Source organism: Podarcis erhardii, assembly GCF_964252035.2.
Source record: "Podarcis erhardii genome assembly, chromosome: 12".
NCBI classification, from domain to species: Eukaryota; Metazoa; Chordata; class Lepidosauria; order Squamata; family Lacertidae; genus Podarcis; species Podarcis erhardii.
In genome coordinates, this window is record NC_138513.1 from 10785396 (window position 1) to 10811041 (window position 25646).

The window sequence follows — 25646 nt, forward strand, 5'->3', positions numbered from 1 at the left end:
TTTGCATGTTAAGTGAGATTAATAAATGAAAACATGTTGTAGAGACAGGGTGTAATTTATTGAAAGATTCGTGAAGTTTCAATGACATTGTTAAGGTATTTAATTAGTCTCTTTGAAAAAAAGTATAGAGTGACCCTTTTAGGAAAGCTGATAAGTCATATAATAGCTGTTAGATCCTCTTTATGCCTTGCTTTATAAGATTAACTTTGTGCTAAGCAATTTATGCTAAGTTTTCTCTTTTATTGGTAGCCAAAGTTATCTGTGGTTCATGAATAGATTATAACAGATAACATCATGTAATTAACAAGAGATGCCGAAAAGTAAAAGTACAATTTCTGTAAGAATTGTATGAGAGAGAATGTTAATTTCTTAACTAGGGGGGATATTTGAGAGGATAAAAAGGAAAGCAAAATAGTGTAATTCTTTGACAGGATTAGGGTAACCTTATCTCATGTTCTTTCAGAAAGTGGGATTGCCTGCGTATGTGGAAGTCATGCTCAATGAGCCATTCAGATCTCTATAACAAACTGTAGACAGAAGTTACCTAGTGCTGAGGTTTTGCAAAAGTAATCAATAACATTCTGGTTAAGTCTGTGATATGATGCATAATGGAAGTACATATGCAAAGAAGAATGGCTGAACAATGCTTGATGAATCGTTTTTATAGGCATTGGTTAGCCATAACTTGCAACATCTAATTAGTGATAGGCAAAGGCTGGCATTATTAAATGTCACGCAAGGCTTCAGATTCTAGTCAGTTCTTAAGCAACAATAAACTCTTTGATTGACTGAAATGTTGTCCCTGATCAGTTGGACAATACACATGGATTATTAAGAATTCACATTTATACAAAAACCACACTTCTTCTTTGTGCCTCTTCTGGGATGATGCCTGCTCTGTGTCAACTAAAATATGTGCTTCCCGTCCGCAATAAATTATTGATTCATTCATAAACAGATTTAATCTATTTAAAAAGCCTCAACCAATCAACTAATAAGGTGACAGCCCTAATTTCACAACTTCAAGGTTTGAAAGCTATTATGTATAGACAGTTTGTGGCTATGAGATTAAGCTCTAGGTCTGATTTGTCTGGCTGACCCTCTGCCATAAACTCACTACATAGCCTTAGGCAATCTACCATATCTTGTTGTAGCCGACCCACTTACAGTATGGGGACAAACTAATCTACTTTGCAGGGCCGGTTTAAGGATGACTGAGACTGTATAGTTACAGATAGGTAGCCGTGTTGGTCTGCCATGGTCAAAACAAAATAAAAAAATTCCTTCCAGTAGCACCTTAAAGACCAACTGAGTTAGTTCTAGGTATGAGCTTTCGTGTGCATGCACACTTCTTCAGATACTGAGACTGTATATGCTTTTACTTGGGACGTGGGTGGCGCTGTGGTCTAAACCACTAAGCCTAGAGCTTGCCAATCGGAAGGTCAGAGGTTCAAATCCCCGCGACAGGGTGAGTTCCCATTGTTCGGTCCCAGCTCCTGCCAAGCTAGCAGATTGAAAGCATGTCAAGATGCAAGTAGATAAATAGGTACTGCTCCGGCAGGAAGGTAAACGGCGTTTCTGTGCGCTGTTCTGGTTTCACCAGAAGCGGCTTAGTCATGCTGGCCACATGACCCAGAAAAACTGTCTGTGGACAAACGTCGACTCCCTCAGCCAGTAAAGCGAGATGAGCGCCGCAACCCCAGAGTCATTCGCGACTGGACTTAACTGTCAAGGGTCCTTTACCTTTTTATGCTTTTATTTATTTCATTACATTTATATCCTGGCTATTTTCCATTATGGAACCCAAGGCAGTAAAGTGAGGCCTTTTAAATACTAGTGTGTGGAAATCTATAAATCCTTTTACTATAAAATGTCTGATGCTTTGAAATGAGCCACTGTTTAAATGAGCATAAGATGCTTGCAGCCTTCAAGCTCTAAAGTTTTCTAAGTGAATATCATGTAGCAAACACTGTTGAATGTAATGTTTTGAACTCTTAGTCCAGAAAGCCAGACCTGTGGGATTGTGCAGCTGGACTGTGCTTTTGATGGGAGTGGGGTGGGGTAGCAGAAGTTTGGGGAGTATCTGGCTCTCTCCCTGGTTAAGATCACAACTATATGTATTCTGCAAAGCCACGACCCTCTTCAGTTTACTTGGTGGGTTTGGAAAAAAACAAAGAGACAAACAAACGGCAGCAAATGCCCAAAATGCATTATCCCGAAGCACATTCTTGCAGTGTTACGATTTAGGCCATGTAAAAAATCAAGATCAATTTTATCCGCTTACAAATGAATGTTACTTTTAGCATCTTGTGGCTCTTTGAAACTGCCTATGTGAGGGCACGGAAAGGAGAAACTACTGTGCATATCAGAATTTATTATGTTTCCCGTATGCTTGTTTTCTTTGTGGTACATATGTTGCTGAGCACAAAAAATAGCATTCTGACTTCTAAATTTAACAGGAGTGTAAAACGTTAGCAGTTAAATATCTATCAAAGAACCTTGGTTCAGATTCTGAAAGAAGTAGGCTATTTTGATATTATATTTGTCGGTGTCCTTAACTGTGACTGTAGAATTGTGCATGGTATATCCATGGACCCAAGGCCACTTAAATGTTTCACAGTCCACAGAATTGTACTGTACTTGTATTTTCCCCCTATTAATGCAACACATCTGTAGCTAATGTCTGCTGCAGAGTTCCTAGTGGTGTATACTGTGCTTCAGGTTTTCAGAAAGAGATAGTAGAAGATTTAATGGTGCAAGTAAATAAATGATTAGCGCATGAGAGACCTGTGTATGTGTGTAGAAGCCTGTTTTTCTGTAACTCAAGTTTGTGTTTAGTTGACTAAAAATGTAGCCCCCCCCCAACCATAAAATGAAAAATTGAAGTTGGCTAACAGGACTAATTTATGGACAATTGTATGCATACATTTATAAAGGGCAGCTAAGCACGGGAACAGAAGTGTAGATTTCAGAGCAGGGGATGCCACCGCCTTCGAGCTCTGTAATGGGAGCTGTCACCATCCTGTGTGCTGGAGCAGCATCCAGTTTAGAACGTGGCTCTTTGAAATGTAGCAGAACCAGAGTAAAAGCTGGCACACAAATTAAGCACTATAATTCTAATAGTCCAGTTCTTACTCATATGCAGAACAATTTCCCCCACTAACTTTGTGTGTGTTGAAGTGGGATTTAATTGTACTTTATTCCTTGCAGCCCTTAAATTTGTCCAGGAATCTTCATTGTTGTTTTTAAGCCTGTACGGTAATAGTAAGGAAACATACTGATTGTGGGTAATACAGATTTTTAGATGCTTACCTGAAAACACTGCTGAGTTGAGAATACTCTTGACTGTTTGATGTGCTGTAAGAAGAGATGTGACAACATAATATTACCGTACTTCCCACTAATTTAGTTAATGGGTGTTTGTGTCATAAATGGTCCTTGTCTTTTTAGTAGATGATATGGCATGTTCGTTCATAGAATCAAAAGGGGGAAAATCAATTACTGAGCTTAAATTTTAAATGGCTCCTTCCTTTGCTGATTGTGAAATAGCTGAATATCTGTCTGAAGCATTTATTTGAAACCAAGGGTGGCAAATCTATGTTAATTTTTCTGTATCCTGTCTGTAACGAATGCTTCAGATGCTTAAGTATTTAGGGTTATGTGCTTTGTGAAATGTTGATTCCCTGTTATTCTGGAAATATGATTTCTTTACTTCAGAAATGGGGGGGGGGAGAATCAATTTATGACATCCAGAAAATTAAAGTAGCTTCATTTTGGTTGCTTAGGTTGTACTAAATAGATAGCAAAGAATAGCATGGTTTAAAGAGATAAATGTCAGGAGCATTTTCTAAAGTAGACATTCAGACTTTTGGATTAATGGGATAGAAGGTCAATAATTGCATGGATTTCACTAAGCTTGAAAAGAGATGGCATTCCTGTGGTGCTGCTGTGATTATTAAAACATTTTGAATTCATTGTAAAGATATTGTGCTTAGGTTCCATGTTCACTGCCACAGTGAAAGATATGACTCAGTAGGGTTGCCAATTTATACAGATTACAGAAAGGTATTTTAATCTTTTCCTATAAAATAAATATTCTCAATAGTTAGGCTATGTAAGAAGTTTTCATAGGATTTCATGTAATATTTTGTACTTACTCAATTGTAGAGATGTTGTACATTGCTTTGGGCTCCCTGTTGAGCGGAAGGATGATAAAAGAATAAAATTAATCTAATAAATGAGCCATAGAAGAAATGCTTCAGGATTATTTTAACCTCCATTTGTGTTCCGTGTGTCCCCTTGTATTATTCAGGGTCCTCCAGACTTTCAGCAGAATCCCCCTGGACCTGTTCCTACCAACTTCAATCAAGCCCCAAGACTCTCCCTCCAGGATCAATGGAGAGGACCACCACCGCCTCTGCCACCACCGCCTCCACAAGATAGAGAGCCTTTCTTCATGGGAGGTAGTGTCCTGTCTAGCATCAGAAGTGGCAGCTTGTTGTCTTAACTACAGGCATCCCCCCACTTACATGGGGGTCATGTCCTGGGCCCCTGTGTGTAAAAGTGAAATTGGATAAAGTGGGGAGCACCCTCTAAGCACCCTTTAAACACCCTCTCTGCTGCTCTCTTCGATCCATATAGAAAATACTGTATTCCAAAAATATCCACAACTAGAATTGAAGCTCTGGCGCTGGCAGGAGGCTGGAAGACACACAGGAAAGCGGCTGTTACTGCTGCGCTGCCCCCCCCCCCACATCAGCTGTTAGGCGGGGAGGCTGAGCAGCATAAATAAATTCCCGCTGCTTATCCAATCTCTTTGGGGCATCCTCTGCCTTCACTAATGCCCTCTTCCAGCTCCAGAAAGAGTGTCCTCGGAAACCATGAGGAATCGCCAGGTTCCTCCTGCCATTTCTGGATTTGAATTGAATTATTTAATTATTTCCCATTGTCACACTTATACGCAGTCACTTTCCCATCTGTCACTTCTAGGCCATTGTTGAAGCTGGCAAATCCTCCTATATCTGGAGCTAGGGATTTAGCAATTAGGTACCACAATATTACTTACCCGATTCTCTCCTGTAAATTTTTAACATAGTCATGTTTACTGGCTTATACATTATTGTAACATATATGTAAGAAGAAAACTTCTAAGATGTCAACTGAAAAAGTAATGAAAACTTTCACAGGCGCAACTTGGATTTCTCTTCCATTGTAACTCATTGTACAACCCTTAATTGTGTTAGTTGTTGCTGGTGGCTGCTTTCAGTAAAACAACAGGATTTCCAACCAAAACCATCTTTCCCCTATTGATTTTCCATGAAGACATGAATAGCTCTGCTTGCAGGACTTACCTGGATTCTGTGGGTTGATTGGGGTGAGAGCGTTCCTCCTGTTTTGGAGAAGGGTTTTGAACTACAGGGACTTAGTGGTCCTCTCTAACCCAGGTATCTACTCCAGATATCTAAGGCTCTTAGAGAGTGATAAAAGAAGCAAAAGTATGTATCTCTCCAAGCCCCTTTTGTAACATCTGTGCAGTCTAGAATGTTTTGTGAGGAAAGGATCTTCGTTTAGTGGCAAATCACATGCTTTGAATGCAGAAGGTGGCACAGATCCAACAAAAAGGAGCAGATAATGCTAAAGGAACCTCTTCATGTAATCCTGAGAAGCCATTGCCAGTCCGTACAGACAATATTGGGTTAGATGGACCCAATAATCTAACTTGGCTTTCCCCAACCCGGGTGCCTTCCATATGTTTTCCATAGGTTCAAGTTCCTGCCATTCTGCTGTATGCTGTGCTGGCTGGGGCTGATAGGAGTTGTACTGTAAAACATCTGGAGGGCGCTAGGTTGGGGAACACTGGTTTAAACTAATATTGCAGCTTCCTATGTGAGCGTTATCTGAAGCAGGGGTGTGAGGACTAGGAAGGCTGTTCAGTTTGCTCCATGGATAGATTGGTTTTATGACTGCGTTTTGTTTCTGACAGAGCCAAGATTTCCCAGCCACCACTTGTTTGAGCAGCGGAGCCCTCCTCCTCCTCTACCGCCCCCACTCCTCAACAGCGCCCACCCCATTCCCAACCAAAACCCGCACCCTTTCAGTCAGCCTGGACCAGGTTTTAACCAGCAGGGGCAGCAGCACATGTTCCCCAGAGAGAGGATGGTGAGGCCAAACATTCAGCCGCAGGGCCCCGTGGGAGTCCTTCACTTCAACCAGCCTGGAGCAGCAAATGCACGACCTTTCCTCCCTCCCAGGCAGTCGTTCATGCAGGTGCCAGGCCAGCCGTTTTTGACAACTCTCACACAGCCCAACATGCAGGTATGAAACGAAAGCAAGAGTTCCTAGGAATCTGCATTTAGACATATTGTGACAGCTTCAACCTAAGTTCCCAAAAGTGCAATGCCTCCAAAGCTGCCCAAAAGTTGTTACTCTAGCACCCTTTTCACGCCACTTTGATCAGCAGGGCAGAACCTAGACCTGCCATCCCCTAATTGCTGCAAAAAGTATGGTAACTGTATTGATGAGTGCTTGGAAATTAATGTCCAGTTTCCCCCCAGTATCCTTTTGCCCTCTTTTAGAGACTTTTAAAGCATGTAACAAACACATTTAGTTGACCCCCTCCTCTCTCTTGATCTTTTTAGCTGTGGGCCTAAGAATAGAGTGAGTTTGTGCAGGTGCTTACTTTTTTCATCTTAGCTATTCCTTAAGAGCCTCAAACTGTTTGTTGCTTATATGCAGGGAAGTGTGGAAATCTTTGAGAAGTTCTCCTTTGCACAGAGTTGAATGTTTAATGTTTGAATTGATGGTACAAAATATAGATGAAATTTAAATGTGCCTTTTTATTGCTGTGCCAAGCATGAAAACATATTTATCCCCCTGTGCCCAGTGCTAATTGAATTACAAGGTTTAGTGGCAACTTTGTATTGGCATAGTGCTTCAAAGTGAAGATATTAAACTGCTTTGATTTTTGCAAGGCTGTTCACAGCTAATGAGATTAGAAAAGTTTGTAATGCAACATTTTGTTCAATATTCTATGGTTTCCTAAATTGATTTATTCCAGAAGAAATATGAAAATAATCTATTGTTTAAAAACAAGTTCCTGTACAGTGAATAGATTTAAGCATGCATCTAGAAAACAGCCATATTAGCTCACCATAAAGGTTAGAGCACCCTCTGCTGGTACTATTGTTTTTCATTTGAGGATACTAATAAATACACAATGGCTGGTGTCATGCATTCCTTTCACAAATTAAGCTTACATTAAAGTTTAACTATTGTGCTTTAGTAATTGTAGGAAATGTTCAGACTCCAGTTAGACTTCTTCATTATTATTATTTTTACAAAGGAACAGCTGAAACATAATGCTTATGTGCAGTACAGCACTTTAATTTAGCCTAACTTAACTTTAGACTCGAATTGGGTGGTGGTGTGCTTATTAATTTTCTTTGATGGTTATAGTAATTGTGATACACAAAGTGCTGGTTAAATCCTATTAGCTACTTACAGCTTGAATGTTTAGGAGCAGGCCTTTTTTGAGTTTGCAGCTCATGTGTGCTTTCCTTTAAAACGTGCAGGGTCCCTTGCACCCTCCTTTGCAGCCACAGCATCAGCAGCATCCACAGCCGCCGCAACAGCACCACCCACAGCCGCATCAACAGCCGCATCAGCAGCATCCGCAGTCACACCAGCAGCATCCACAAACAGCCCAGCAGCACCACCAGCAGCAGCAGCAGCAGCATCAACCACACCAGCAGCACCAGCCACACCAGCAGCAGCACCATCTCCTTGCAGTGCCCCCCCAGCCTCTGATTTCTGTTGCCCCATCCCAGTTTAGACCTCACATGCAGGCACAGCAGCAGCAGTCAAGCAGCAATCGGATGCAGTGTCAGCAGCGACAAGGTCTGGTAAAGGCCAGGCATGTAAGTGACATTTAAATACAGTACAGAAAACTCCCATTTTGTGCATGTTCAAAGAACACATGACTGACTGCATGTGCGGGCTGTTTTCGGACCCAGAAGGGCGTGGGGCGGGGCGGGCTTATGTGCATTCCACTGATGTGTGTGATAACCTGGAATGCAAACCCCAGTTGTTGCCTGAAATAAAAAATAACAAAAACCCTAGTAGTTTTCTTAAAAAATGAGGAGGCTTGGGGAGTGTGTGTGTGTTTTGAGGGCAAATGCAAACCTCTTGAAGAGCCACTTGCAGGTCTGTGGATTAGATACCCCTGTTGTATGGTGTGACACTATTAGTGTTGTTGCTTATCTCTTGCACAGCCTCTATGACGCTCCTTCCGTGCTAAATTCGGCTGCCTTGGCAATATTATTATTATTCAGTTTATATACCGCCCTATATCCGGAGGTCTCAGAACAAAATCAGAATATAAAACCACAAAATATTTAATCAAAATAAAAACAACAACCCATTAACCCCACCCCACCCCTTGCTTAGTATTACGATCAAAAAAAGAACACTATTATTTGGACAGTGTCTTGAGATTGTTATCTTGAGCTTGAGAGGCCGAGTAATCTTACTACTATTGGGTTGTGCAAAGCAGCACAGAGGAAAAGAGATTTCCATGGGCAGCTTTCTCAATGCCATGTTAAGGGTTCTTTCTTTCTCCCCTTCCAAGGGAGCACAATTTGAGCATTCCAGTAGTGAGCACGCAAATGATTCATTGCAGCCCTACCTGTGTTACTAAGTGATACTTCTTTAGTGCTAGCAGTGATAGCTAGAAAGCAGAAATAGCCCTACTGCCAATGCTTCAATGAAGTTAAGACACATGGGGGCAAAGTGAGAAAGGAAAGGGACAAGGATTGGCTTCCCAACTGCAGTGATGATGTTGAGCAGGTTAACTGGCAGTAGAGAGTGCAGCAAAGAAGTGATGACAGTTCAGAAGAGGCTTTGCCATGTAGTTTGCCTGCAAGGTTTTGAAAGAAAAGAAGGCAAGGATGTGTAGGACTGGCTGTGTGTGTGTGCGTGTGTGTGTGTGTGTGCGCGCGCATAGAAACATTATTTAAGGAAGGCTGTGTCTGGAGGTGAAGTTGGCCACATTTGTTCACTTCTAGTCACAAATCCTGCAGTTTTGTCAATCCATGGTTGACTTTTTCCTTTGCTGTGCTAAAGAATTTTCAAACTGCTTAGCACTGCTTTGTCCTTCTGTTTGTGTTCACCTGTGTTTCTTGAGGCCCTCTGCAGGGTTGATACCTTCTCTGCCACAGAAAATTCTGTGCTGGGGGAAAAGATAATTTCACTGGACACCTGACTAGCTGTTAGTTCTGTTGCTTCGTCTGCTCTTCCTTTGGAAGATTCCATTCCTCAAAGCTTATCTAAGGCTGTTAGTACCATTAGCATGGCAAAGGGGACTATAGACCTGCATTTGCTATAGAAATGACTGCACAAAGAAAGGTGATTCAGAATCTCCATATGTTATCAGTTAAGCTACAGCAAAATCTGCATGCTTAAAAACTCAATGCTATCAGGGGGGTTTTAATGTTGTTGTTTTTTTTCAGAACACACCAACACAAAACATGGTGAAGCGTCCAAATCAGCAACTCCAGTCACCTGCTCAAAGGAACAGTAACTTGCGGGAATTGCCGATAGCACCTTTGCATACAATTGAGGCTGCTAACAACCGAAGAAGCTCAGCACCTGCTGCTCAAGTAAAACCCATTACCAGTACCATGCCTACTGCAAGACCTGTTGCTAGTGTGAAGAACCAACAGGGAAGAACTGAGACAAAGCCTAGAGCAGTTATTCCAGTGGCACAACCTAAAGTGGAGATCAAATCTGAGCCAGAGGTAAGGCCTCTCCTCTGTCTGTGTTACATAGTTTTCTGCATCTATCCTAGTTTCCAGGCAGGCACAGATGAGTAAACTGGAGAGACAGAAGAAACACCTTTACCAGCGCACACAATCCAACTTATATGTTGGTGATTCCCTCATCTGCTGAAAAACATAAGGCACACCTGTTACTTACACTTACATCTGTTACAGTAAAAGTTTCTTATTGTAAGCCGTGATCAGGAATTGGAGCTCACTGTCACCAGTCCTGAGAGTCAAGTGTGCACTTTACTGGAATGAGAAGATGGAGCCTAAAAGAGAAGTCCATTCGGAATGGGGTATATGGGAAGCTCTTCCCCTCAGCCACCCGATGTTGTCCGCAGGTCATGGGTCAACCTTCCCTGATGTTATCGTGTCCGTTGGCAAGATGCAGTGATAATATTAAATAATGAAATTCTGTTTTTGTGGAAACAAGAATTGCCTATATCTCTTGAATACCATTGAGTGATTTTGGAGAACCAAGTTACTGTGAAAGTACTATTAAAAGTCCCTAGGTGGAATCCACGATGAACTTGCTAGAAACTCAGTTGCATGTGACTCTAAGCCAAACCATAGCTTAGCACAGAGCAATTGTGCAGGCTCCTTGAGAGGAGATTGTGACTGCTTTGCTCATCTGCTGGTTCTGCTGTGCTGGACCAGACTAAGTCATGCTTTGGCTTAGCAGGTTATATGAACCTAGGCTCATGGTTTAGCTGTCCCAAACCAAGCACTGGCTGTTACCCACAGGACAAATCTTGGTTACAATTCATAGTCTGTGTGGAGAGAGCTAAACCATGAACCTGGGTTCATTAGACATGCTGAGCTCAATGCAGTAACAGTAAGAGGACCAGAGTGACCACAATCTCTGAGAGCCTGCACATTCAACTGTTCATGCTAAGCCGTGGTTTGACTTAGCATAATGCGCAAACTGAATTTTTATGGCTTTAAATGAGACACAGTGTCTTCTCCTCGGTCACTCTCCTGTAGTATAGGCATAATACTGAGCCTACCTTGCGGGATTGTTGTAAAAATTACTGAGACAATGCTTTGAATATTTTAAAGAACTATATAGCTGCTAATTCCTGTTATTATCCCTTACAGATAGGCTCAAATGATGAATATCAATGGTTTGTCACTGTAAATGCTAACTACTGAATGCTGATGTTTTTTCTGATCAGTTGTTACAGAATATAGAGTAACTGTACTCAGTGAAATAGATCACTTTAGGTTGAATTGGCCTGTAAAACTTAGACTAAAGTACTTTACCCTGCGAGATGGAAAGCTTGCTAATTGCATTTTGGAGGGATGGCTATTTTCAGTGTTCTCAGTTTTTTGTTTCAGATGGTCAAAGTCAGTGTGGTCCCGTGGGCAGAGAGTTAGATGTGGTACCCTTGGGTTCAATGCCAACTCTGCCATGGAGTCATGTAGCATCTTAATCTGAGTTAGAAATATGGTAAATGGGAATGGGGACCTATTTACTCACATTGTTAGGGGAACTCAGATATTAAGATGAGCCTAGCAAATTCAAAATAGTATGCAATTGTAACTGATAGGTTCCAGTTTCTCCTGCATACACTTTCAGCTGATGACTTTTTAAACATCTTACCTGCCAATTAAACATGAACATTGCATAAGAGAATCTTTGTGAAAGCAATATGTGAGTGAAACTAGTTCAAGCAATGTTACATTGATTCCATGGTGCAGGATCTTCCACTTTTTCACTGCTTCCAAGTGCTGGTGATCTAAGCTGCTGTGTGCCGAATGAGGTTTCTTCAAGATGTATACTAAATAAAGCATATCCGGTTGGTGCTTTAGGGGGTTAAACTATTGTAGTGTTTAATAAGGAACAGTTCTTAGCCTATTATATTATCCTTTAACGTTTGTCCTGTTGAAACTTGCAAACTCAGGAGCAACACTTGGAAGCAGCTTTTCTTTTGATGTTCTTGATTTCCCTGTAGCTTCCTGTAAGAATGTGTTTTCTGCCAGAATTTTAGGCCCCTTGGAAAGGTTATTTGATGCACAAAGGTTATAATACTTTCAGAAAAGCTTAAGGCTGGAATATTAAAGGCATTCCTGATATACCATTAATATTCCAACACTGCATTTGGCAACATTTTAATTCTGAAGAGAGTGCATGAGTTCAAGGTCAGAGAGATTGACTTGTGCTGTTCATTATAACCAATTATTGTGTGACAAATGAGTTTCAGATCAGGCTGAAAATTCTGTAAGAAAAATCAATAGTTCTAATCAGGGCCTTTCAGGTCATTTACCACCCTACCTTTTGTTAGTTTGTCAGAAAAGAGCAAGATAAAACCCATGTGACAGTGGGCTGCCTCTGCATTGTTACAGCTTCCATTTGAAACAATATTTTGAGATCTTGAATTATATTAATAGTTTAATTGGTTTCAGCAACTTCTAAATGAGTTCCGATTTAGAAGGCTTCAGTTTCAGCATTCTGATTTTTTTTCATTAAGTAAATGCCAAACTAGAGTCATGTATTTTTTGACTCTTCATTGGTTGCCTAGTAATAAACTTGCATTGGTAGCTATGTCATTTAAAAGCATTAGCACCATATTTCAGTTGATTTAAGATGCTCCTGGGAATGGATGCCATCAATGCACTCTCTTTTTTAAAAGCAAAACCAAATTTGACAAAGCTGGATAGGAGTTACAATCCCTATAACTTGTTTCCTTTGATGTTCTGTAGTTTCCTGATGAAGATGAAGAAACCAGACTTTACCGTTTAAAGATAGAAGAACAGAAGCGCCTAAGAGAAGAGATCTTGAAACAAAAGGAGCTCAGGCGGCAACTTCAGGCTGGAGCTAGAAAAAGAGAGTTGCTTGAAAGGCTCGCACAGCAGCAGCAGTCTTCAACCCAACAACAGGAGGAAGAAACTTCACAGTTGCCCACCAATGGAAACCCATTGCTTCCCCTTCCTGGTGCACAGCCTCGCCAAAATGTGAAATGCAGGCTGATGGTGAAAAAGCAAGACCCAGTAGCTCCAACCCCCCCTGCTTTTCAGCCTAAGCCCCCAAATATTCCGCAGGCTGGAGATAATGCACAATTTCAAGGACAGCAAATAAAAACAGTGAAGCAGCTAAGACAGACTAGGACAGTGCCCGAAAACGAGCTCCAGCTGCCATACAAAGGGTTGCAAACAAAGCCTCCTGCAGCCCACTTGAACCCATCCCAGATTGCTCGTGTGGCATCAGTACAAGGCCAGCCTCAGGAACTGAAGCCTGGGGTGAAAAGAACTGTCATGCAGCGGGCAAACAGTGGTAGTGGAGATGGGCCCCATGTCGGCACCAAAGTCAGGGTGATTAAATTGTCAGGAGGGGTAAGTTACCAGGCTTGTCTGTCTTTTGTTTTCTTGTGTTTTTTGTGGTCCCTGTCTGTCCTGTTGGTGTTGTTATTTGCAAAGGCCCAAAGAAAATGGAGATGGATGAGCACAGGCTTGGGGGGGACGACAACCCACATTTCAAATCTTCCTGTTAATATTGAACTGTCACAGCTGTGTATAGCTATTTTAAATCATTTCCCCCAATATCATACATGTACGTTTCCCCATATTGTAATTTTGAATGGTCTTGCTGAACTGATCGCCAAATGGATCAAGTGATCAGGGAAACACATGTAGCATAAAGGAGGCAGACCACATGCTGGTGACTTAATAGAATGTTCTCATTTGATTTTGATCCAAATCAAAAACATTTGGTAACTAACTACAGCCAAAAAAGGGCAGTGGATGAGGAACTGTACACTAACAATTTGTGGTTATGGCCAGAAGATCTTCCTTCCTTTGATAGAAGCCTGTGTATGGGCTGTTGTTCTCTACTTAGTTGTGCTTAGGTCACTACCTGATTACAGGATCCCAGACCTTAGGAAAAGTGACAATAAATTGAGGAATAATTTCCATTTGGGAAAGTAGCAAATATGTAAAGTCCCCCTTTAGGCCAGGAAATAGTGAGTTATAAACTGCGGTTTATGCGGCATTTTTCAGGAATAAAGCGTAAGAGCTGTATATATCTCTTCTAGAAAGAAAATAAGAAACTTTGTTGAGGGATTTTGAAATGTGAGAAATGAGGAAATGGATTTAAGTTGAAGGGAAGTTATGTGTATGTTTAACCATATTCTCTCCGCTCACCCTCCCTCCCTGTCTCCTGATGACAAGAATAGCAAAGTTTATGTGCATTGTTTTTCAAGTGGCAGAGAACTAGTTCACAATAAAATTACATTCAGGCTTCTGCCCTGACTCAGACTTTGTTGGTATTGCAATACACAGGATAGTAGCCAGGAAAGCTTTCAGTTTGGAGTTCTCCACCCTCCCCATGTAGGTTGTACTGCCCTGTTTTGTGCATCAGCAAACAACCTCACCACAGGGTGCATATAAATGGGACTCGAGAGAAGTGGGCAGAAAGTACTTGATAAAGACTAAGTAGAACTGAGCTAAGGATGTCTTTAGTTTATGTGTGTATCACAGGCTGAACAGAAAAAATGAGACTCTGTAGTTCAGTCCTTTTCATAGCAAACATGACTTCTCATCCACTTGCAGGCAAGATATGCCAAACAGCCTACTGGCCAAAACAAGTTATCTGCTCCTATTGCAGAAATATTCTTTGGGATATATTTGAGGCATTATTTAGTGCTGAGCCTTTAGTAAAGGTTCATCCAGTTTCGTGGAGTTGGACAGCATTGGAAATAACTTAAGGAGTGAGCTGAAATTATTTTAGTTTGTTTCATGCAGTGGTGGTGTTTTTCTCCCAGAAAAATAATTAGCTCTATTTTCCCACCCATTTTAACCACTATGGTTAAATTGTTAGGATTCAGACTGAAATAGTTCAGAGTGCAGAGAAGTTCTTTTAAGATGTTCCTTACAGCTTAGTTGTAAGATCAGTTCAGCAGGGGAGTAAGAAGCCCAGAGAGGCTGTAGAATTTCCTTGGAGATTGTCCTGTAAAGGCTGGACAGGCATTTGAGGGACGGTTTATGTATGGAGGTTGAAATACAAAGAAGCTTTGTGCACAGGAGAGGCATCTGCCTGAAAGCAGTGCTTTCTTCAAAAAGTTTTGCCGCAACATCTCCCACTGCTAAAGAGGCAAGTTGCTTTTTAAATTGCAGATTGGCATGCCTCCTTGGCAGTGTGAGATGCTGTGGCAAGAACTTCAAAGAGAGAGCTCCGGCTGAGTGTGCATGGTCCTAGCCTTCACGTGCATAGAGCCGCTTTGGATTGAGGCCAATGTATCCTGTCTTAAAGTATCAGATGGGAATCTCTTCCAGCTCAGATTATAGTCATCCTTTGAGGAATCTCTTTCGTTTACAAGATTTTGACAGGCTTATATTCTTTAGTAATAGCTAGGCAATCTTAATTCCAACTGGTAAAAACTAAAGGATTGTTGAAATCATATATACCAGTGCAAGAAGTCTCCACAACGAATTGTTGCAGTTATTCAGTGTAGCAGATATATGCAATCTTTTTTCAACCACTTGCCTGGTTGCCATAGGCAACTAGAAATTTGACATAGGTGCATGAGGTTGCAGAAAGGAAACGGAGTGTTCAGCCCCTCCTTTAGCAACCACCTGCATTTATTTGCTGGACAGCAGGGGGTTATTCACCTTCTCTCCTTCCAGCGTGGGTAACAACCCAGGGTTTGGCCCTTCTGCTGACAACCCATTATAGGGTTGTAGGGTAGGAAGCCCTCTGTTCCCCACTTGACAGAGAAAGCAAGCAGGCTGCTGACAGAGGCATGGAGTGCTTCATTCCTTCTCCAGCAGCCTGCTGGGTTTCTGTACTGGGTGCACAGGAAGTGAAGCTCCCTCTTATGCATCCATCATTGCAACTGAGAGAGCTGGTGGCAGAGTAGAGTGCTCCTTCTCTCTGCCTTCTGGGTTTTTATGGTAGACCAGCGATGGCAAAGCCTACCACCTGCAGGCAGTTTTGAAGGGTGGTCAGGGCCACCAACTTACCAATCACCCAACCTCATAGGACGGCAACTGTAATGCCAGTGGATCAGCACAGACACATCTCTTATCTTAGCGCTGTCCCACAGTTCTAAGATTGGAGATAGGCCTCTGCATGTCCTTTGGGGGTAAAAGTTAGAAGCAGATGCTTATCTTCAATCTTAATGTTAAGTACCACAGTGCCACACTTATCTCTCATCTTAAATACTGTGAGACTAACACTAAGATCAGAAATAAGAGATTGGGAAAGCCCAGGTGGGCATGGTTTGCCCAAAATGGCTTTCTGAGCCAAATTCAGAGGTGGGCCTAATTAGGCTCATGAGCTGGAGGTTTCCAACGGCTGTGCTTAGTTACTCAGCAGGCCAAACTCCTACATTTCTTGCATGGGCACACGGGAAGCTGGGGGTAGATCTAGAATGATTGATACCTCTGCTGACAACCTGTTGGATCCACAGAAAGGAGTATCAGCACTTAGTTGTCCAGCACAGAGACACAGCAGGTTGATGGTGGAGCCTTGACATGCAGGACGGACTTTGCTTCCTGCATAATTAGCACAGAAACACCATAGACTATTGGAAAAGGGGCAGAGTGATCTGACCATTTCCCATGACTTCACGGAGCACTCAGCATAGAAACAAGTGAGTTGATGGAGTGGGAAGAGAGTGCTCATTTCTAGTTAGTACAGTGTTTTGCTAGTCTGTTTTTTAGTCACAAGAGAGGCTGGGAAAGGAAGAATGGAGTGCTTTGCTTATTCTCCACTAGCTACTCTTGTGAGTAAAAAGCAGGTGAGTGTAGGATATTGCCAGGACTAAATTATCAGGCTAGGTATCTAGCTACACAGATATTTGGGTGATATATTTCCTCTTTTTGCAATACACAGACATATTCCTGTTCCTAAGGGACTTGGTGTATCTTCCTCTAAACTTCTAAATAGGGGTGAGCCAATTTTCCAGTGCAGGCAGGTGTATAGCCACATTCCTTTGTACAGAAAATTGCTACTAAGCATGAAAACTCAGATCAAGATGCTTGATTAAATTTTCAATAGTTTGTCAGAAAGTTACAACCATGTTACTTTGTTCCACATGCTGCACAGAGAAAAGGGGAGTTATTGGCAGCAAGGGAGACAGTCTGGACAATTTTGCTAGTCTAAGCTTACACAAAGATTAAGTCTGTCAGAGCCCTCTGTAAGGTAGACATCCCAAATCCTGCTGAATGTCTAGTTCTGAGTCCTGCCTAGAGCATGTTTTGGTAATTCTCCTTTGAGGCATCTATGTATTCTTCCTTTGGGTCAAGGTTTTGAATGTAAGTGTTCCATCAAAATCTGAACTCATCTAGGTCAGCTATATCATGTTCTGGCTGAACAGTATATTGATCTTCTGGTATTGCAGCTCTTTCTGAAAGTGTTGAGAACTACCAGCCTGTTGAAGATGCGTTTCCATTTTCGCTTTTGTTCAGACTCATTGACAAGAATATTGATGTTGGTGCTTTAAGCACCGCTGTGCCATTGCATGTTATTGCAAAGCCAACTGCAGCATTTGCTGGACATTGTGATCTTTAATCCATTGTTTTCAGAAGTTTGAAGAAAAGTCATAATTCTTCAGCTATCTTCTCCTTTAGAAGTGTATTATGAAAGCACTACCCTTCTCACATTTGTGCATGAAGCATATCATTTATATCAGAAAACCTATGTATAAGGTGGTAGATTGGCATGCAACATATAAACTGTCAGGTGGGACAGTTGGGGTGCACAGATATTCATGGGAAATGACCATTCAGCTCACCAAAGCTTCCTATTATGTAGCACAGGAGTGGGGATCCCCGAGTTATGGGTTTAATTAAGCTGGGAACAGATCCCAGTTTGGCCCATAAGGCTGTTTTCTCCAAACCACTTGCCCCAGTCGCACACTTGACATCATATGTGATATCAGGTGAAGGACGGGTGAAGATGCTACTGATTGGCAGTTAGAGCAAGCCAGCTGGGGTTGGCTGCACTACTGAGTTCCCACTGGGCAACTAGCTAGCCAATCCTTGAATGGGCTTGCAAAGAGTCCTGCTCAGCACTCTGAATTGCCAATGATCAGCTGATCAGTGGTACAAAGCACTCCACCATTGTGACATTAGGTGATTAATAGGTGGTGTTCCCACTCACCTGTCAAATTTGGCCTGTGCAGGGTAGGGGAGATAAGGATCTGGCCTGCTACGTAATTCCAGTTCCCTACCCCTGTTGTAGCAAATGAGAATGAGGCAAAACACAAGTGTACATAATCCCACCTGTGCTTGCTGTTCTCTGTAACCATATTCTCTATGTAGGAATTTTCTTATTTCAAGCTGCCTTTATGCTGTGGTTAGGGATACTTGTTCCCTGCAAGTCAAAAGTCAGTTTTCTGCCTTGAGAAAAGAACTATTATGCAAATAGCACACATGGCAGGAATCCTGATCACTTAGTCATTGATCTGCAGGATGCTTTGAACATTTCAAACAGAAATATTGAAAGGGAGAACCTCTTTCCTTACTGCATTTTTGGCCCAAAGAAGACTGTACCATGGAAGTTGAGCACAAAATATATACTTACATTTACATTTTTACACTGTGTATTAGAAGTTTTTTTAAAAAAGAGGGCTGCAGTGTTTGATCAAATAGGTTCATCTATTAACTTTCCAGACCATTAAAAAAGTACCCCTGATTAATTAGGTGCCATTTTAGAAGAGAGAGCCCCCCCTCCCCCCTAAACTGGTGCCTGCCATTTTGCTCCCCTCTTCTCTATTCTCTGTCCTTGTGGACATCAGATGGAGAGATGTTGATGGAGACCTGCAGATCCTTGGGGTGCCAGCACCTTTGTCTCTGGAGGGCGTTGGTGTGGCAAGGAAAAAAGATTCTTCTACCCCACCACCAAGACACTGGGCACATCTGCTCCAGTTCTGCAGATTTGCTGTGGAGTGAGCTCCACTGAAATCAGTAAACCTTACTTCTGGATAGGTTGTTTCAGACAACATCATGTTCTCTCCCTCAGAATTGTTGGTTCTGTGCATTTTCAGATTTATACAAACTTGATGGAAACTTGTATGATCATTAACGAACTACTTTGTTTTGTCTAGGTAATGAATACTCATATAAGCTACCATATAAAATAATAAGAATTCTAAATTGTTGTAAACCACCTTGAGTAGGTTTTTTTTTATAGGGTTGGACATAGCTGTCAGTATACATAAAACATACATAATATATTGACTTAGCATAGCACAAATAAATTTAAAAGCATAATTAATCTTAGCAAACTCGTGCTGTCATTCACAGTGGAATTTTTTTAAATACATTGTGACATCAGTGACACAACATGGGCACTTTCAGATTGACTTTTGACACACTAGGTTTGCCAACACTTGCTAAGAATATGGTGGGATAACACTGAGTTAAGTTTACGCTAGGAAGTCAACCTCCTAACTCACTGTTGTTTGCTCAGAACAATGCTTCTGCTTTACCTCTACTTCTTGGGTGCATATATCAATATTGTAGTAAAAGCTTTCTCAGAAATATCTTTGTGTGTCTCATCCTCTTTTTCTGGCTTACATTGAAGTTTCCAAAGTAACCATAAATTTAAGAGAATTTTAGAAATTGTGGTGTTAAATTTGCATTCATACTACTACTTGTTGATGTGATAAATAAGAAACTATGTTCTTCAGTTGCTGTGACTCATTCTTCAGAGGAGTGTTCATATCATGTCATTTGCCTTTTGGGCTGGCAACAGGTTTTTAGCAGGAAGTCTTGGCCAAGGAGGAAGATTTTAGATAATGGCCATTCAGAATTGGGCTACTATTTGGCTGAATGGCTGCTATGACTCGCTGCTTTTCTGCTTCCTTTTCAAGCTTGTTGCATTGTCTGCTAAGGACTGTTTTTGGTCTTCAGTGCTAGCTGTATTATTTTGGGGCCTCTTTGGTAAGGTCTTCTCAGTAGGGACCCCCCCCTTTAATCTAGCAGTTGTAGAGTATGCAACCCAGGAATTCTCTCATGACCTCTGAACTTCTTGGGTGCAAAGTATTCAGGGCTAGGGTAAATGCCCAGCCTCATCACTCGGGAGTTACCAGTACTTTGTCTGCATCATAGCTTTAATTACATTCTGTACCTGGTCTGCAGTGGATATTTTTTCAGAGCTGGGTTGTGCTGTTGGATTCTCTCCCCCCCCCACCATTGTACTAAATGATTTTTGAGCTGAATGTTTAGGTGGGTATTAAAATAGGTGAAATAGACAATGCACCCAGACATGAATGCATCCATACATAAATCACTATGCAAGTAAAAAACTAACATGTGGGCTGTGCTAGAAACTTTCTCCCTGATGTGCATTTATATATTATTTATATTTATATGGGTTTCAATAGGAGGGAACATTCAGCAATAGATATCCCCCACCTGCAGTCTGAATTCTTGTCAGACACTTTTCCCATCTCATTCTACTGTCTTTCTGGATTGGGCCCAAGTCCCACTGAAACCCATGAAAGTAGTTAAATGCAATGGGGCTCAAATGAATAGTATTTAACGGAGCCTAGTCTTGTCAAACCTTTGCCTCTGTCTCTCAGCCCCCTACTTTCCAGACCCTCTTTGACTAAACACCCTTAGGCTCAGTATCCGCTTGCCCCCTTCCTTCTGCTTTCATTGTGCTGTTATTCTGACTATTTTTCCCTTTCAGCCTAAAATAGTCTATTTTTCCCTTTCAGCCATACTGGCCTTTCCTTTAAACTTAGAGTAGTTGTAATGTGTACTACTGGCATCTTCCTTTGGAGCAGCACTTGACAGGAAAGGGGTTCACACGATTTGCACACAAGTGACAGCACAACACAATTATATATTAGCAATTTTTATTATACCTTTCTTCCAAGGGACTCTGGGTGCCTGGTCTTTCTTTTTCCCGCAGTCCCCAATTTTATCCTTGCAGCATCCCTGGGGAGAGAGAAAGTGACTGGCCTTAGGTGAGTTTCATGACTTAGTAGGGATTTGAACATGCATGTCTCTGGTCCTAGTCCAACACTCCAACCTCTACATCACACTCTTTGATCACCTTTTCACTGAAATCCCTTTTGTACATGCAGATGACCTTTGTTCTCTGTCTGGCTTCGTCCCTGAATCCCCATAAATGCATCCTCATAAATCATGAAAATAGTAAATCTAGTGCCCGCTTAACGTTTTTTTTCAGCGATACTAAAGCACAACACATGCAAAAGGAAGCACTTGTGACTAGCTTGTGCTACAGAATTGAACCCCACATGGGCAAATGGGGGATCTTGTAGAAATAGGTCACTGCTAGAGAGAAAGACACTAACTGGCAGAAGCTTTGACGTTTGGGGGTGAGAGCTGATCCCAGGGAATTACTCTAGCCATTATGAAGTTCCTTGCCCATTCCTTGAATTAGGTGGACTGACGCTATTAATTATTATTTCTTCCTCTGCTTCTTAAACTTAAAGGATCATGTATGGAAGAGGAAGCTTCTATCATCACAGTTGCCTAGACGTGATGGCAGTTAAGGGGTTTGAAGGGCATATTTTACATTGATCTCCCCAGTACAATTGTAACACATAGAAACATAAAAATATATTAAATGTTAACACTAGTATTTGTTCCTGAGATCAAATATAAATGCATCGTGGGCTAGTGATGGCTGACTTATGGGCGGTTCTTCTAGTATTTCCTTCACTATAAATAAATCCATTAGCCTGTAGAATAGCAAGCACTAAGATTTGAGGTTATTGTACTAATTGTGACAGTATAAACTAGTATGGCGGAGTAGTGATGACGGTCTTATGAAGCAGGTTTGTGGTTATTGTCCCTATATTCCTTTTTGGTGATGGAATTTCATGTGTACATGTTGGATGATACCCATTGACTACTGTGGAATTACAGAATGCTTAACATTAACTGCTGTTCAACCATCTTATGTTGTTGTTGGGTGATTTCTCCTTAGCCAAAGACTGACCTCCCTTGCTCAGAGTGATATGTCTAGTCCTCTGTCGTCTGAAAATGCTGAATCTTATACTGGACCAAGAAACACACCTTAATCTCTGTGGAGAACTGCACTAGTGGGTCTTTCATATATGGAAACTCTGCTTTGTTTTATGTAATTGTTGCAACTGTTGGTAGTCATAGTGTCTCCAAAGGCTGAAGCAGTACAACTGTTCATTCCACTCTACACAAGCTATTGATTAGCATTTATATCAGGAGTGAAAAGAGTGGAAGAGGTGGGGGAATGGCGGGGAGGGAGAGAAAATTTTGCTTCAGTTGGGAAGCAAGCATTGCTCTCTAAAAATGAGAAATGTTCAAAAAAAGTTTAATTATTGTATACTTTTGGTTTTTTGCATCTGTATTGCTCATCTCATGCAATAAAAATGTTTAAATAATGTGTACTTTTATAGCCCTTTTATTGTGATCTCATAGATCATAACATCGGTTCTACTATATGGAAATCCACAACAATATTGGAGACAACTCACATTTCTGTTAGTGAGGGCAGGACTACAGCTTAGCTGTGATTTCATTCAGACTCTGTATTTTGCAATTGTACTCAGGACCTACCTTGCTTCCATTAATTGAAACTGTGCTACTTAAGAGCTTCAGCTCCTACTACTGTAAGTATAGATAGCACAATCCTACCCAAGCCCCGTGCTGTTTACTTCAGAGGGCTTCCATGGTCCTGCCCACTCATACTTCTCCATGCATGCATTCCTGCCAGAACTTTGGTCCTCCAGCTGTGCCATCCAAAGGTCTGTTCCCTCAAAAGACTTTCCTTTTGTCCCTTGCTGCCCTGCATGCTTGGTATTACCTTCCAGAACACCTGCAGTTTCCTGCCCCCAAACCCCTCTTCAAAATCCTCCTGCCCTGTGAATCATTTGGCACAGCCCCTTGATTCCCATGCCTTGCTGTAACTCCGCCTGTAGCTAAAAGTGTTCATTGCTTCCCTAATTACCCTTCCTCCCCTCCCCGCCCCCACTCTGTTTCCTGAGTCAAATTTTAAAAGGTATGCTCCTCAGGGCAGGGAACTGGCCTTTTGCAGTCTGTAAAGCGTTATGGCACACTGGTAAGTACTACTGTATAGATCAATCAATAGCAATTGCAAGGAGAACTAATTTTGTTCCATAAAATGGACCAACGTCTCAGAGACAGTACAGTGGTACCTTGGTTTACAACCATAATATTTTCCGGAGGTCATTTTGTAAACCAAAACAAGTTGTAACCCAAGGCGCGCTTTCGCCAATGCCCCCCCCCCCCAAATCCCGTAATCCAAAAAAAGGTTGCACACCTCTGGGTTTGATGTGTTTGTAATGCAAAATGTATGCAAACCAAGATGTATGCAAACCTAGGTACCACTGTAGTAATGCTACACTTGAAACAAGTAGAGAGGTGGCTTCTTTAAAGTACAGTGGCCCATTATTAGGATAGGCCATTGAAAAGGGTAATACAGTGGTACCTCGGGTTACATACGCTTCAGGTTACAGACTCTGCTAACCCAGAAATAGTACTTTGGGTTAAGAACTTTGCTTCAGGATGAGAAAAGAAATCGTGCTCTGGCGGCGCAGCGGCAGCAGGAAGCCCCATTAGCTAAAGTGGTGCTTCAGGTTAAGAATAGTTTCAGGTTAAGAACAGACCTCCAGAATGAGTTAAGTACTTAACCTGAGGTACCACTGTACTGGCATCTTTTGTCTGGGCTGGATTAACCATCCTGCTGCATAACCTACAGTAGGGAGTAGGGTCTCTGCCCAATTGTCTTTCTTGCTATGAGTAGTTACCTCAGTAGCCAGATGAGGAGATCTCCTGCCTAGAAATTTTATGCAACTCCAAGGCATAGCAGCTGTTTCATCATCACAGGAAAGGGAAGCAGAGTCTATCCTGGTCCCAGCTGGAAAACACCTCAGAATACTTAGGAGACTTGCCTGGTATGAAGATACAAGAAACCGTTCTATCACAGAGGATACCAGAAGAGGTTGGGAAAGATGGCAGAGCAGGGATGGGAAAGGCTGGCTATCCTTTTTAGAAATGCATTTGTGATTGCATGCCAAGCATTTAAGTCACAACTGATTTGTCATGTTTTTGGGGGAGGAAACCAACCCCGTACCCATCCTCGGCTTTAAATTATGTGTTCAAATATAACTGCTGACTTCCTAGCCTTTGCTAAATATTTACATCTCAGCAAAGTTGGTTAGAAACAGATTCTAGAATTGTACTTTTTTTTGCTTCCTGCATAGTATAATTTGCTAACTTTTTTAGTAAAGAGGAAGTGTCTGTCATCATAACTTCTGAACTACAGGCGCTTAGCTATTTCATTTTGCCCTTACAGAAGTTAGTAGTGTGTGTATCCCCCCCCCCCACCACCGTTCCAGTTGGAGTTTTATTATTTTTTACCATACAACCATACATAATCCGTTCCCAAGGCAAATGTAAACTGTTGTTGAGACTCTGAAGGTATGAATATTTCTCAGTTACAGATAGGTAGCCGTGTTGGTCTGCCATAGTCAAAACAAAACAAATTCCTTCCAGTAGCACCTTAAAGACCAACTAAGTCAGTTCTTGGTATGAGCTTTCGTGTGCATGCACACTTCTTCAGATACACTGAAACAGAAGTCACCAGACCCTTCTATATAGTGAGAAGGTGGGGAGGGGTATTACTCAGAAGGGTGGTGGGAATGGGTGATTGGCAGATAGCTGTGATGAGCCTGTTGACGACTCTGCAGTCGTTAAGAGTCGTCAACAGGCTCATTACAGCTATCTGCCAATCACCCATTCCCACCACCCTTCTGAGTAATACCCCTCCCCACCTTCTCACTATATAGAAGGGTCTGGAAACTTCTGTTTCAGTGTATCTGAAGAAGTGTGCATGCACACGAAAGCTCATACCAAGAACTGACTTAGTTGGTCTTTAAGGTGCTACTGGAAGGAATTTGTTTTGTTTTGAATATTTCTCAGTGATAGTTCTCAGTGTTCATCGAATTATGAGTTAATTGTTTCAGTTATAAAAATAAGATACTCAGTTATGTATTAAGAAATCATCACTTCATTAGCTCTCCCCATTCCTTTATATGCAGATTCTTTGGGGTGCATGACAGATATTGCAAGCAAAATATGAGGCAAACCTTATCACCCATTTTTTGTGCGATCAAGCTATTGCAGGGGTTTGGGTCATCATTATTCTGCCCATTATGTTGCTAGATAGAAACTAATGAATTTGGTCAATTTTAACTTTACATTTCACTTGTCACTAACACATGCATGTTTGCATTTTATAAATTACAGTAATACCTTGGGTTACAGACGCTTCAGGTTGTGGTTTTTGGGGGTTACGGATGCGCTGAAACCCAGAAGTACCAGAACGGGTTACTTCTGGGTTTTGGCAGTTGCACATATGCAGAAGCACTAAATCTCACTTTGCACATGCACAGAAGCGTTGAATCGCAGCCCGCTCGTGCAGATGTGATGCTGCAGGTTGTGAACGTGCCTCCCGCACGGATTACGTTCACAACCCAAGCGTCCACTGTACTGTGTTTTGTGTTGCTAAACATTTAAAGTCCTCCTGAGGCAAGATAACATATTGTAGCAAGGACCATCTTTGTGGTTTTCACAGCTCATCAGTGTATATCTGTAACCTCTGAAGGGCATGTTTTTCAAATAACATGAATTCTCTTCAGAAAGGAAAAATATGGATGATTGTGCTGGAAATACCAGTAACGTGTAGAACAGTCTGTATAGCACCTTTGTGCATTCATGTAAGTGCCCTGAGCAGTACTGGGCTTTGTGTGCATGGTGTTGCTCACAGCACATCAACAACAAAACATTAATTTCCAGTAGTATGCTTAAATTGAATGCTATTGTGAACATTACCAGAAAATAGAAAAGAAA

At 41.7% G+C, this 25646-nt stretch overlaps 1 protein-coding gene across 3 annotated transcripts in view; it reads left to right on the plus strand.

The window, feature by feature from the left end:
- RBM33 (RNA binding motif protein 33) overlaps positions 1-25646 on the plus strand; it is an 87194-nt gene that overhangs the window by 37273 nt on the left and 24275 nt on the right. For 2 of the 3 annotated variants that reach the window (XM_081834206.1, XM_081834205.1), the window contains exons 11-15: positions 4313-4463; positions 5984-6315; positions 7572-7916; positions 9507-9794; positions 12522-13151. In XM_081834206.1, the coding sequence (XP_081690332.1) occupies positions 4313-4463; positions 5984-6315; positions 7572-7916; positions 9507-9794; positions 12522-13151 (1746 nt within the window). Of the gene's footprint in view, positions 1-4312; positions 4464-5983; positions 6316-7571; positions 7917-9506; positions 9795-12521; positions 13152-21723; positions 22157-25646 lie in introns of those variants that run through there. The other variant, XM_081834207.1, reaches the window with a different exon arrangement.